General features: G+C 46.9%; 1 protein-coding gene across 1 annotated transcript; it reads right to left on the bottom strand.

Annotated features, from left to right (window-relative positions):
• Window positions 1-804: 804 nt before the first annotated feature.
• CHRNA1 (cholinergic receptor nicotinic alpha 1 subunit) lies at window positions 805-9,033 on the bottom strand. Its single transcript, XM_032190376.1, has 9 exons — window positions 8,994-9,033; window positions 7,298-7,443; window positions 7,131-7,175; window positions 6,602-6,711; window positions 6,209-6,404; window positions 5,541-5,778; window positions 4,169-4,392; window positions 2,804-3,043; window positions 805-936 (listed from the first exon to the last, which is right to left on the bottom strand). Exons 1-9 carry the CDS (start codon window positions 9,031-9,033, stop codon window positions 805-807), a joined length of 1,371 nt encoding a protein of 456 aa, XP_032046267.1.
• Between the last annotated feature and the right edge of the window lie 4,218 nt (window positions 9,034-13,251).

Raw genomic sequence — 13,251 nt, 5'->3', positions numbered from 1 at the left:
CATTCTCATAATTTGAAGCTGCCCCCACAATTACTCATCACTCAAAATGGAGAGCAGACACCAAGGTGTGCTTGGTCTCTGTCTGTAGCTTATTTGGGTGGCCACAGAGCAGGACTCACTGATAGAAGAGGGTGAAAAATCCTCCTCTGCAAGTCCTTTATTGTGGGCCTGGATAGCAAATAAATACCTGCAAAAGCCAACTGGCTGCGGATCCTTCCCACAACAAGGAACATTCCCTCCTCTTTTCTGGACCAAGAGTTTCTGCAGGTAGAGTCACACACAACAGTTGTTTCAGGTTTGTATGTGAAAATCAAGTGCTTAACCAAGGATTTCAAGACATTTCTGCTGGTTACAGTCCACGTTACAAGGAGAGTCATTTGTGACACTGCCAATGCAAAAACCACAGAGCAGATATTGAAACCAACTTGGAAGCTAAAGCTGGATAAAGATTTATTGCTTAGCTAAAGCTTAGTACTGCTATTGATGTCACTTGAATTGTGTCTGTGGCTTACAAAGTCAGACAGTCTTATTAATACCTTAACATTCCTAATAAATGGTAAAATGGACCAAAACCTGGCTGACAGCCATTCGGTCCAGCAGTAGCGCAAGTAAGTCTTTTTGGCAATGAAACGGCACCAAGCAGCAGCTCAGAAGTGCTAAGTATGGAGCCTTACATTTTATTATCCCTGCTCATTCCCAGGGGAACTGAGTCCTGCCTGTGAAACTTCCAGGGGCTGGCCAGGTTTTGACGGTTAAGATGCTTTCAGATGCTTACCAGGGCAGCAAATAGTTTCCATCTGATGTTCATCCTTGCTGATTTAATTCAATCAGGCGACCAGCAAATACAGCTAACGTTCCAATAATACAAACTAGCATAAATATACCAAGGAGAAGATGATCGATCACCATTGCAACAAACTTCCACTCTTCTGCAGCCTGAGGAAGAAAGAAAGGAGATATTAAAATATCTGCAGAACCATATCTGCTGTGGGCATTTTTGTAATTTACGGTCTTGAACAATGGAAAGACTCTTCAGTAAGATCCACTAGTATGCAAAAAATACTCATTTTCTTTGCAAAAGCAGCTCAATGGTTCAGAAAGCCTGAGCTATCTAGAAATGCAAGTTTCAAGACTAAATTATTAAAACAATTTGGTGAACAATTTCATTTTAAAAATGCTGGAAAGCCTAATTTTTAGTCAAATAGTTGCTTTTGAAAGAATACTTAAAAAGTAGGAAGCTAAACAATTAGTTCTACCGAACTGGCTTTTGTTTTCCTATTGCCTTGTCATTCTAATGGGATGCCTAAGCAATTATTCATTAGTTTAGCTCCAGCCCACTTCCCATGCCTACAATGCACTCCAAGGCCTGGGACAGCCTTCTCTGAAGCTCCCTTAGTCTTTTTCCCAGTCACAGATCATGGCACAAACCAGCAAAGAGCAGAGGGCAAGGCATGGAGCACAGCAGGACTGGGGGCTTGGCCTTCCCACCCTGAAACTCTGCCCTATGACCGAGGTGCCCTGGCCTAAGGCACACTCTCCTTTTGCCTCTGGTGCACCACAAGTAGAAGGGGCTGCTGGAACTCATCCAGAGGAGGACACTTATCAATACTGCTTCGAGGTGGTTCATAAGCAAACGCCATGATGTGACAAGCCTCCAGGAGCCACAGCCTGCAGTTTATTTTTGGAATTTGACTTTTGAAACCCTCTGGAAGTGGTGCCTAGATGACACAAACAGCTGGGCTCCACTTCCGAAGGGAGCACTTGCCAGTAACTGGAGACCCTCCTTGTAAGTACAGGAGGAAGCAGAGCCCAGAGGCACTGAAACCATGTCAGCCCTGCTGAAGGTAGCACTTTATCTGCCGAGGAGCCATTGGGAACACGAGACTGCAACCGGAGCCATCTCACACGCTCCTGGAATGTGGTCACAGGAACAAACACTGGGGTGTAAATTCTGCCCGAGTGGAGGAGAGGCCAAATTATTGTCCCCGAGAAGCCCCTCCCCATCTGCAGGTTAGCTGTCACCACTAGACATGAACTTCTCAGCAGGAAGCCGCTGATCATTTAGTAAGGTGAGGGATTGGTACTGAGTTACCTGTTCAAAAGCTGTGTGAGCTGCAAAAATTGAAATGAAAGAGGGGGTTAATTGCATTGGACATGCTAGGAGGAGGCAGAGTTAGGTTTTCCTGGGGAACGCTGCCATATGTGACTCTACACGCAGTTTTCCTTCCTTTGGCTTGCAACGTGGAAAAAGACAGTAATCAGAGTAGCTCATGATGTGTTTCTCTTGCAGGGACTACTTGTAGCATTCATGGATCAACAAAAAAAAATTATCAAAATGGGAATTATCACTTTGAAGTCACATTGGCTTCTCAAAACTACATCTGAATTCTGCAGTTGGGCTTGCTTCCTGGCTTTTTAAGATTGCCTACCACAGGGGGAAGATGCCCAAGCCAGGGACAAGAGGAATGGTTCTTGGAATTGCTTACAGTTCTGGAATCTGTGTTGCTACTCACACTCCGGCTCTGTAGCTTCACATACCACATTAAGAAAACCATAGCACTGCTACTTTTTTTTGTTTGTTTTAACTGAGATTCAGTTGCCATCTGTGACTATTATCTGTCACTCCTCAATGAGTGAATCAAGGGCAGAAGACTGTCCCCTGATAAAGCCAAATCAGGAATCAGGGATTGGAGTTTTTTTTTTTTTTTTTTTTTTTTTTTTTTTGAGTCATGGATATTTTGCCAAAAAATGAGATGTAGGAGTATGAAAGTAAGAAATGAATCATGCACAAAGAATGCCTTACATTACTGGATTCTTGGTCCGATTTCATCGTTTCCGCAATGTATTTGATTCCCTCTATAGCATTTTTCACATCTGGATTTTTGGTAAGTGGGGAGTAGAAGTTGACAGGCATAGGACCTGGCTTCCCAGAAATTTCAGAAATATCAATATCTTCTGCAAAAATCCTTTTGTCTGGTTTATCCCTGGATGGCCGTTTCATTGTAGAGAAAAACATGATGTTTGGGATTGTATCAATGAAGATCTGAAAACAAAGAGGCAGAAGAGGAACATTTCTGTTTGGAGGGGCTGCTTAGCAGATGCAGCTCTGCAATAAACAAAGACGAACTGCTCAGGTCGCAGATAACTTCCCGTCCTGGGCTCAGTAGAAATTCCGCTTTGGAGTATGTCACACCACATGCTGCATTCATATTGTATCTGTGTCATCCACAGGCCCATCACACGCTTTCTGGAAGTGATTTTGCATGGCTGTGTAGCCAGAAGAGGGTCTCCTGGCTACTTATGCCTGACTATTCCAACTGTTTGTTATTACAAGCCTTATAGGCACGTGTAATGTCCTTTGGTGTAAGGGGGCCTTGCTTCCAGATCAATTTTAAGCACACGCAGTGTTTGTCATTTGAAATCTCTCTTCTGCAGCATTTTTTGTGTTGCAGAACAAATCTGATGTAAGCTGTAGCCTTAAAAGGAAATCAGCAGAGCAACCTCCTGTTCATGTCATGGCTTAATATGAACCTAGGCAGGCTTATAAAAGATAAGAATAACTGGCTGGGTCCCCTTTGGTGCTGTCTGCCTGGCAAAGAGCTTGCAGTAATGGACACCCAATTATTTCTACAGCTCATGGTCACCATATAGGCCAGTGTGAAAACATCTTCCTTCCCAACTACTGGAAAAGTACAGAGGAGACCTTGGCTCTTGCTAAACCATCTTTTGCAGAACAGAAGGCAGAGCACAGCTATCCCTGGCAACCTTTGTGCTCCCAATTCACATGATCTGATGGGCCTGGCCCCGGGCAGGCAGAAATAGATAATTAGACTATAGTAATGTCCCTCGAGCCCAGTTGGCCAGCTTTCTTCTCCCTGTACCCTAGCTGCCCATGCTTTGCCTCGTCCATTCCCTTCAGGACTTTACCCAGTGGGCAATTCTGTTACATAAAGGAGAAACTTGGCAGTCTCGTTGCCTTTACGCACAACTAAGTAGGAAATGCTGGCTCTTGTGCCTGGAGAGATCTAACACTATGCATCTACTTCCCTGATTCATGCTGACTTGTAGGAGAAAATCCGCCAAAACCAAACCAAACCAAAAAAAACCAACACAACACACACACAATGCTCTGTGGAAACCACAAAACATGCAAAAGCATCGAGCTCACCTTCCTGACCCAGTGCGGCATGGTGTGAGTACTTGGGGAGCGGTGGTGGGTGTTGATGACAATAACTGTAATGATGATTGAAGCGATGACAAACACCATGGTAAACAGCATGTATTTGCCTATCAGAGGCACTGCGCTGGAGGTGGAGGGAATCAGCTCCACAATGACCAGAAGGAACACAGTCAGAGACAGCAAGACAGAGATGCTGAGAGTCATTTTCTCACCTGCCATGCCAAAACACAAAACCAAACTAATTATAATAAAAAAACAATACCACTGCTGTTCATATAATTCAGAACTGAGACTGTCAATTTGAGAAGTTCAGATGTGAATGATGGCTACCCACACACATGCATTTTCATGCACCTGGAACGCTATCTGCACTCCCAGCACCCAAAGTGGTAACGCTGCTGGCCAAACCCGACTGCCCCATACAGCCCCAGGCCCAGCAGTACAATGGAAGTCTCCAGACATGACTAGGCTGAGGTACAGGTGGTGGGTATGGAAAGCCTGCTTGCCAAGAGCACTTTATGAGCTGTGGGATTTGAATGATGAAATGCATGCACCTGATTAATGCCTGCTCCAGAGCCTCCTGGGGTCCACCTGCCTCAGCACAGCATGAGCCTGCCAGAGAGCGAGTGAGCAGACAAAAATCACATCTGGCACCAGAGGTCAGCTGCTATGGGGGACATTTCAGTACTTAGGATGTCAGAACTGAACCACAAATCATGATTCACACAGCTTTTTTCTATCCATTTCAACTTTCTGTAAAGTTGTCCACCCAAAGAACTTGTGTTGGAAGTCTTTCATAGGATGGTCTCTGAAATTAAGTGGTATGAGAAGCTGGGCAAGGCAGAACGAACAAAGCATGAGACATGGTAGCAGGGAAAAAGAGCTTTCTTCAGCAGAGCTGCTCAGCAGAGACAAAGCAGGCCAGAAGAGGCCAGAATTACTCTGTGTCAAACAAGCCAACGTGTGCACACAGATGGCAAGGTGGCTGCTCCAGCACAGTGCAGAGGGGCCTCAGGCCCCCTGCTTCCTCACACACTGTGCGATGTACAACCATACTAAAAGCCTGAGTGACAGAATAAGAAAATCGGCTATCCAAATCATTGTTTTGCAGAAGTTAATTAACTGGACAGTTAATTAGTGTTTTCCATGGGAAATCAGCCTAATTTGTCCTTATTAATAGTTTCAGCTTTCAGAGCTTACCATTTATTTGCAGAATGTTTAGACTTGTTATTTTGAGCTAAAACATCTGTTTAGCAAGCACTACCCCTTGGGTTGGGTGGTGGCTTCAGATGCTCAGAATTTCTCCAAAACTTGTTAGAAGAGCAATTTCTATGGCAGTAGAATGAATAAATTCACATACCTGAATCTGTGGGCAGATAAAAAACCAACCCAGTTAAAAATGAGAAAAGCAGGCAGGGAATGATGACATTGACGATGAAGTAGAGCGGCAGGCGCTGCATGAGGAAGTGGTATGTGATGTCCAGGTAGGGCGTGTCGGGGCAGCAAGCGTAGTAAACCCAGTGCTTCCAGCCCCGGTAGTCCTTCATCACCCACTCACCGCTCTCCATGAAGTTACTCAGGTCAGGACGATCACTCTCCTGACAGAAAATAAATAATAGAGTATTAGATGTTCTGAACAAAACCCAACTTGGCAGTCACTCAGGAACAGAATTTCTAATAAGTCAGGCACTTTATGCATCTTTGTAAGCAAAGCAACCACTCTTAATTTATGTGATTTTGCCTTAGAACATCATCCTTTGCACAGAGTTCAACTTAATGTTTTAAAGAAGGAATCAGAGACAGTCCACTGAAGGGAAATTTGGGGAGGACATGGGAAATAAGCACACTCGGAATTTGATAAGTCAAACTTGGACAATTTTTGTGATCGATCTACAAATGGGGCTTCTGTATCATACAGGTAGTGTATGCTTGTTTTTCAGTCAGTTATTTTCCATTCTAAACCTGAGATTTCTCTACGAAAGTACCCAGGTCTTTATTGCTTTTCCCGGTTACCAAACTGTTGCTTACCGGGTTAATAACCACCACCGTACCATCATATGTCCAAGTTCCCAGCTTCATGCTGCAGTTCTGCTGGTCGAACGGGAAGTGCGTGACTATAATTTCACAGTAACTTTTAAAAATGGCAGGAGGTGTCCAGGTGATCTTCCCCGTGTGTTCCAGAAGGACTTTGGTGTATTTAACAATGGCAAAATCACCATCTGCACTGTGAAAGGAAGGATGTTAGCGGCTACCCAGTGGCCTGGGAGCAGCCTAGCTGTGTAAAGCAGTTGGTGCTCAGCCTCTGGTCCCTGCAGCAGGATGGGGTTGCTATGGGACAGCATTAGAAAGCAGACACGCTCTCCTGTCTCAGTTTCCATAAAGGTGACACTGGACAGGGATGTCCCTTCCTAAGCTGCTTACTTGTTGTAAAGGACAAGGTCTGGGCGCCAGATGTCATCTGACGGGATGCGGATTTGTTTCACACCACCGTAGTCTTCTGGATTCCACTTCAGGTTGACATCTGTCCATTGCTGCGGAGGGAGGAGTTCAGCCAGGGAGAACCTCTCCCAGCACTGCTCAATACTTCCTAGAAACACCCATCTCCCTAGCTTCGGGTTATGCATGAAAGCATTGACACATATTACTATGCCCCTAGCTAATTCATTTTTTTTTTAAACATTAACTTCAATATTGGTTTAAGACACTTAATCCAAAATAAATATACCCAAAGCCTACTGTCTGAATTGCTATCAGAGAAGGAACATAAAGGTGCAGTATTATTTTCTTAAGGCCACTAGCATCTGAAGCTTTTTGTTCTTGAGGCCCCAGAATGAAGAAATACTCCACCAGCTGATCCATTGGTTCAAGCTGCCCCCAAAAGTAGTTCATCCCTGGCTGTGTCTAGCATATTTATTTGAACAGGACAGAATAGTTAGCAATATTTAGTTACCTGCTTCAGGCGGACATTGGTTGTTACGATCTGATTTACTTCATCCTTAAAAAATAGAAAGAAAGAAAAGGAGACACCAGCAGCACACATCAGGATTAGAGGGGAAGGGAAGCCATGCCATTTGGAAATACCCTGTCAACCAGTGTTGACGCATGCCCACACCATACCACATTAATAAGCTGAATGAGCTGCAGCCCAACCGTGACGACAACAGCATCCCGGTGGTCCTCCACAGGCCGCACAACCTTGTTGTAGTCCCTGAACAGGTCCTCGACGAGGCGCGTCTCGTGCTCATAGCACAGGGCCAGCCCAGCTGCGAAGGGCAGGGAGGTGTCAGTGGGATGGGGACATGCTGAGGGGCCAGGCACAGGGCAAGTGCCACCAGCAGCTGGTCCCTGCGGCTGGCCAGCACTGAGCCTGCCCTGTGGCTCCTCTCTCAGTTCACCTGCGTGCTGCAAATGCCACCAGCAGGGACAATTCCTTGTCTGATCTGCAGGTCAGATCAGGATGAAGGCAGAAAGAGTTGCCAACACGTAGATGAGCAAAAACAAATGGCCGTGACTGTGGAAGTCAGACTGAGCATTAGGAATCCCCTGCAGGCTCTCCCAACCCATGGCTGTGGTAGAGCTCAGTATTTCTGGGCAGTTTAACACAGAAAATGCCCATCATCAGCGATTTCTTATGTTGCTGCCCTGTCTGCCTTCGATTCTATGGTCCTGCCAGTAATAGTAGTGTTAAACAGGACCAACCTCAGTCATTTGGGTGAAAGCAATGTCCAGGTTCGTCCACCTGAGGCCTACACAGACCCAGCTCTTTCTGATGCCGGGAGTCACTCTGGCAGCACCCAGGAGGGCAGAGAAGGAGGCAGTTCACAAATTGTGCTTATATTTCTATGTCCCGTGCTCCCTTGTCTGCCAAGCCACCTACTCCTCTTAACAGCAGCAAGAGGCGGTGGAGAACAGCTGAGCTTCACCACAAGCACACTTGGAAGATCTCTTCCTTGCCTTTTTGCCTCTCAGTTGGGATCCTGGGCCATTGAATTCAACAAGAATTTTGCCGCTGACTCCAGACTAAGCCAGGATTTCCCCATATTTCCTAACTGCCTTTTCACCAGGTCCTGTCATGCAGCTGAGCTGAGATGCCAAGGATTCTGTCTCAGCCTTGTCCTGTCACCAGACCTTATTAAAATACCCGAGTGTCATTGCAAAAACCCCATGTGTGGACTGCGCAGCCGGGCACTGCTCGCTTCCCGACGGCTGCTTTCTCTTCCTACGCTGTGATCATCGAGTGTCACAGCTAGGTTAAGCATTTTGCCATGCTTTATTAACCCAACTAAAATCCTTCACACCATTAGCTTCTGGGGGGCTTGGTAGGAATTTGGAATACTTCCTGATTTTGGTGAAAAAGGTTTAGGATCACAAAATCCTTATTCTTTCAAAGGATGATTTATGGAGAATTATCCTGGTACAATATACCCAGCTGCAAAACAGTTCTGTATCCTTGACAGTAGTCCTGAAACTGGTGAAATTCTACATTTCAAGCCATGTTTGCTAGACACTCTCATTAATTTGGAAATAAATTTAGCACTAGAATAAATAAGAGCATGGCAAGCACACAGAGAGGAAAAAAACTAAACACAAACTTTTCACTTCAGACTATCTGAGGGCTGAAATTAGAAATGTTTTAGCTGCTATAAGAGCATGCCAAAGCTCTTATTTGAGTGATACGGCATGTCATAAAACCTCCCTCTGGGCAGTCTGCTCCCAGAACACGCGCTTTTATAGCAATACGCACACAAAGCCATGCTCCCACACCCTCCCAAAGGACCAAGCCCAAGACAATCACTGAACCACGCTCGTTTACCTGCGGAGAAGACCAGGAGGAGCACACGACGGACCTCCATCACCTGAGCTCCCTCCTGCTGCAGCCCCACAGAGCCTGGAGCACACGCAGTGCCTTTAACATCTCCCCGGGGGGGCTGGACAGCCTCCTGCCAAGAGGCCGGAGCGATATAGCCACCGAGGTGTTGCCTTACACCACCTGTTTTGGGGAATGACAGCTGAGGGCCACCGCACCGGCTGGGGAATGGGAGCACAATGTGTTTCACCGGTCAAGTATCTTCTACTGTTTACAGAAGGCCATATTTTCTAAGTGGCACTGTGATTTGTGTTTAATAAATAAGAAAGGATTGTCTGTAATGTAGCAGGGCATCACAGCAAGACTGCAGAACCTTCCCAAACTGGAGATCAGGCCATGTGTGCACCACCCTCTGACTGGAGCGGCTTGCCAGATTAGGGATTTTATTTCTCCCAGGGAAAACAGCTCGGTCACTTATTTCTGATGTACCCTCATTGGCATACAGGCTGAACTCTGGGAATTGGGCTGCTGTTCCTTTTGCTTCACAGGTGGATCTTTGAAGATAGAAAAAAAAATACATTCAAGAGAGATCCATCACCTTGAACCTACTGGGATGTTCAGAAGGTACTGGGTAGTGTCCCTACCCTGACAGCTAACCTAAATAACCTGCAGAAAGAAGGGAAAGCCTTCCCATGGATAAGGCTTACTGAACTGTGGAGAGGCAAATGGTAGGGATATGTTTCCATATCTCCAGTCTCCACAGGATTGGTTTCCATAGCAGGGCAGATCCAGTGGATTCCTCCAGGGCATGCTGATGCCTGCTTATTAGCACCATAAATCACCTGGAAAAGTGGTGAAGAGTGAGGTGTTTGGTAATTACAGTGGGATATTTAGGCAAGTAAAGACAAAGACCATCTCTCAATAATTATATAAACAAGTATATATGTATAAAATAAACAGTGACTTCCTCTGAGCTCACTGATGTCACATAGGATCAAAACCACAAGACGGACAGTTCTGTGAAAGCTCAGTGCTCAGCTGACTGAGAAAAGCCAGCCTCTTGGTTCCTAGGAAAGGAGAGGAAGCAACAAGGCCAGACCATGTTGCTATAAATCCATGGTGCCCTGAGTGCTGCTTGCAGTTCTGGTCCTCTGGTTTCAAGGAGAGATTTGGAAAAGACACAGGAGAAAACTGCAAAGACATCCAAGGTAGAGAATGGCTTCTGTACCAAGAACAAATAGGTAAGAGTACGGCCCCCCAGCTAGAAGAGAAACCAGAGGGAGAAAGGGCTTTGGGCAGGGTTTGTAAAACGGTCTGGAGAAGACCAAAAACTACAGCTAGATCAATTAGCTTCACACTACTAAATACAGAAGCGATTCCTGTCACAGAAGCCCCATTGTCACAAGGCACAGGGGGCTGGCACTGCATCCCGGGGAGTGCTGCTGGATGCAAAAAAGCGCTTCTCCCTAGGCACCTGCTGTTCAGAGACAGGCTGCTGGTCTGGATGGCCAACACAGCCACCTGTACGCAGCGCTCTGAATGTCCTTTTCTGGAAAACATTCCCCACAAAGAGCTTTCCTCGCTTCGCCTCTGGGTGACACCAGCTGCACTTTGTATGTCTTACCGATGTCCTTTGTGCTGCCTGTCAGCTGCTTCAGTGCTTCATGATGGATGCCTTAATTTTATCTTGTTTTATTTGCATTTGTACTTCTTTTTAAATCACCCCCCTCGTCCACTCTCCTCCGCTAACCCGGCACCCAGCCCCCAGGTTTACATTTATCCTCCAGCAACATCCCTCCGTCCACATAGCTCGGCAGGGCTCATGTTGCAGCCGGCAGCTCCCATTGTCCCTGCGCTCTCATTTCAAAGGGGCGGCTGGCTGCTCCCCAGCCTTGCCCAGGGCCAGCAGCTGCTGCACAGCCAGCCACAGGCATGGCTGTGACGCCAACAACGCCCTTGGGTCCCATGGGCTCCATAATGCAGTCCCTGCGTGCAACACAGCGCAGGCTCCAGAGCAGATGCAGGAGAGCAAAACCACTGCCTCCAGCAAATGGTAGCTGTTGGGTGACACAGGCTCGTGTCCCTTGAAAAGGTCTGGCTGTCCACAACAAGCAGGATGGAGAAACTGCAAGACTTTATTTAAAATCTTCAGATTATTTATATATAATTCCCACAGAGAAAAGCCTTTTCACATATGTTTAACTCCAAGGTTTCTGGCACAGTTTGTGAAGACCTCCCCAGATCCCAGGCAAGCACAATGCTAGGGCAGAACAGGTTGCACTTACATAGGTTAAAAACAACTCAAAAAAAACCAAACAAAAAAACCCACAACTCCCTGCTATCCAAATTCAGGATATTGCTTCTATAATTCGCACATCAGGAACAAGCTCTGCAAAGGGATGCTGCCCACACTAGCCTGAAGGAAGCCAGCCATGAACAAGCACCACTGCAGATAAGTCTTTTTGGCAGGGTGACACCACACAGCCCCATTACAAGTGAGCACAATGCCAAGTGCTTCTGACAGCGAGGAACAAGATTTTGACTGAAATATTTGTCATGATTTACAAGCACAAATGCAATTCCTGACTAGAGTGGGGGAAAGAGCAGGTGCAGGGGGCTCTGATGTCTGCAGAGGCCATGCAGGGGAAGTGGGACCGAAGCTAACAAAGAGAACAGAGATCACCTTGAACAATGCTGCCACTAACGGGGTGCTTACACGCCTGTTCCCCACTCTGCCTACCCCATTTTGTGGTGCCTTCGTTCATTTGCCCCTTTGCAGAGGGTAAAGCCACCTGCACCTCAGCCATCCCTTGGGGGTACGCGTATTGCCACGTGGAGAGCTCAGCTGCTCATCAAGATAGATTTGTTTCGAATTCCACTTGGTGGATGTTACAGCAGGGAGAGTAAGGGCATAACAGCTGAAAATATTAGCAGTGTGTATTCACAGAATCACAGAACTGTCTAGGTTGGAAGAGACCTCAAGATCATTGAGTCCAACCTCTGACCTAACACTAACAAGTCCTCCACTAAACCATATCGCTAAGTTCAACATCTAAATGTCTTTTAAAGACCTCCAGGGATGGTGATTCCACCACTTCCCTGGGCAGCCCATTCCAATGCCTCACAACCCTCTCAGTAAAAAATCCCCCCCCACACTAAAAAATTCTCTGTTCAGCCAGGCCGGTCTTCTTCCCTGCCGGCTTGTCTTTGGGCATGTGGGGACAGACCGCTCCTGCACCATTAAGATTTCCCTCTTGAAGAGCACCCAGCCTTCCTGGACTCCTCCGCCCTTCAGAACCATCTCCCAAGGGACTCTACCAACCAGTGTCCTGAACAGTTCAAAGTCAGCCCTCCGGAAGTCCAATACAGCGGTTTTACTGGTCCTTTTCCTGGCTTCTCCAAGAATGGAGAACTCTACCATTTCATGGTCACTCTGCCTAAGACAGTTTCCAACCACCACATCTCACACCAGTCCTTCTCTGTTTGTGAAGAGAAGGTCTAGCGGGGCACCTCCCCTGGTAGGCTCACTGACCAGCTGTGTCAGGAAGCTATCTTCCAAGCTCTCCAGAAACCTCCTAGACTGCTTTCTCTGGGCTGTGTTGTGCTTCCAGGATATGTCAGGGAAGTTGAAGTCCCCCACAAGAACAAGCGCTGATGATTTTGCAACATTTGTCAACTACCTGTAGAACTCCTCATCAGTCTCCTCATCCTGGTTCGGCGGTCTATAACAGACCCCCACCAGGATGCTTGCCTTGTTGGCCTTCCCGCTGATCCTAACCCATAGGGACTCAACCTTATCATTCCCAGCCTCAAGTTCCACAACGTCAAAACTCTCTCTGATATAGAGCCACACCACCACCCCTTCTGTGCTGCCTGTCCCTTCTGAAGAGCCTATAGCCAGACATTGCAGCACTCCAGTCATGAGAGTGGTCCCACCACGTTTCTGTGATGGCAACCAAGTCGTAGCCTGCCTGCCGCACGATGGCTTCCAGCTCCTCCTGTTTGTTAGCCATGCTGCGTGCATTAGTGTAGATGCACTTCAGTTGGGCCATTGCCTTCTCTCCCAGCCTTGCCATTGTTCCCCCAGCACAGCTCTAACAAGCCTTGTTTCAGCCGTTCCCCTTCTTACCTAGTTTAAAGCCCTCTCAACGAGCCCCGCCAGCTCCTGGTCCAGGATCCGTTTTCCCCTTAGAGATGGCCCATCTGCGGCCATCAGGCTGGGTGCAGAGTAGAGCGCCCCATGGTCAAAAAAACAAAATTTCTA

Source organism: Aythya fuligula, chromosome 6 (assembly GCF_009819795.1).
Source record: "Aythya fuligula isolate bAytFul2 chromosome 6, bAytFul2.pri, whole genome shotgun sequence".
Taxonomy (NCBI): Eukaryota; Metazoa; Chordata; class Aves; order Anseriformes; family Anatidae; genus Aythya; species Aythya fuligula.
This window is presented reverse-complemented; position numbering and strand designations above follow the sequence as displayed.

Bases quoted from the DNA above. Each gene is read 5' to 3' on its own strand.
- CHRNA1 (XM_032190376.1), bottom strand. From the start codon at position 9,033: ATGGAGGTCCGTCGTGTGCTCCTCCTGGTCTTCTCCGCAG. The intron at 7,176-7,297 runs GTATGGTGTGGG...CTATTTTTTAAG, and splicing joins TCATTCAGCTTATTAATGTG to GATGAAGTAAATCAGATCGT. The intron at 937-2,803 runs GTAAGGCATTCT...TTTCTTCCTCAG, and splicing joins CGGACCAAGAATCCAGTAAT to GCTGCAGAAGAGTGGAAGTT.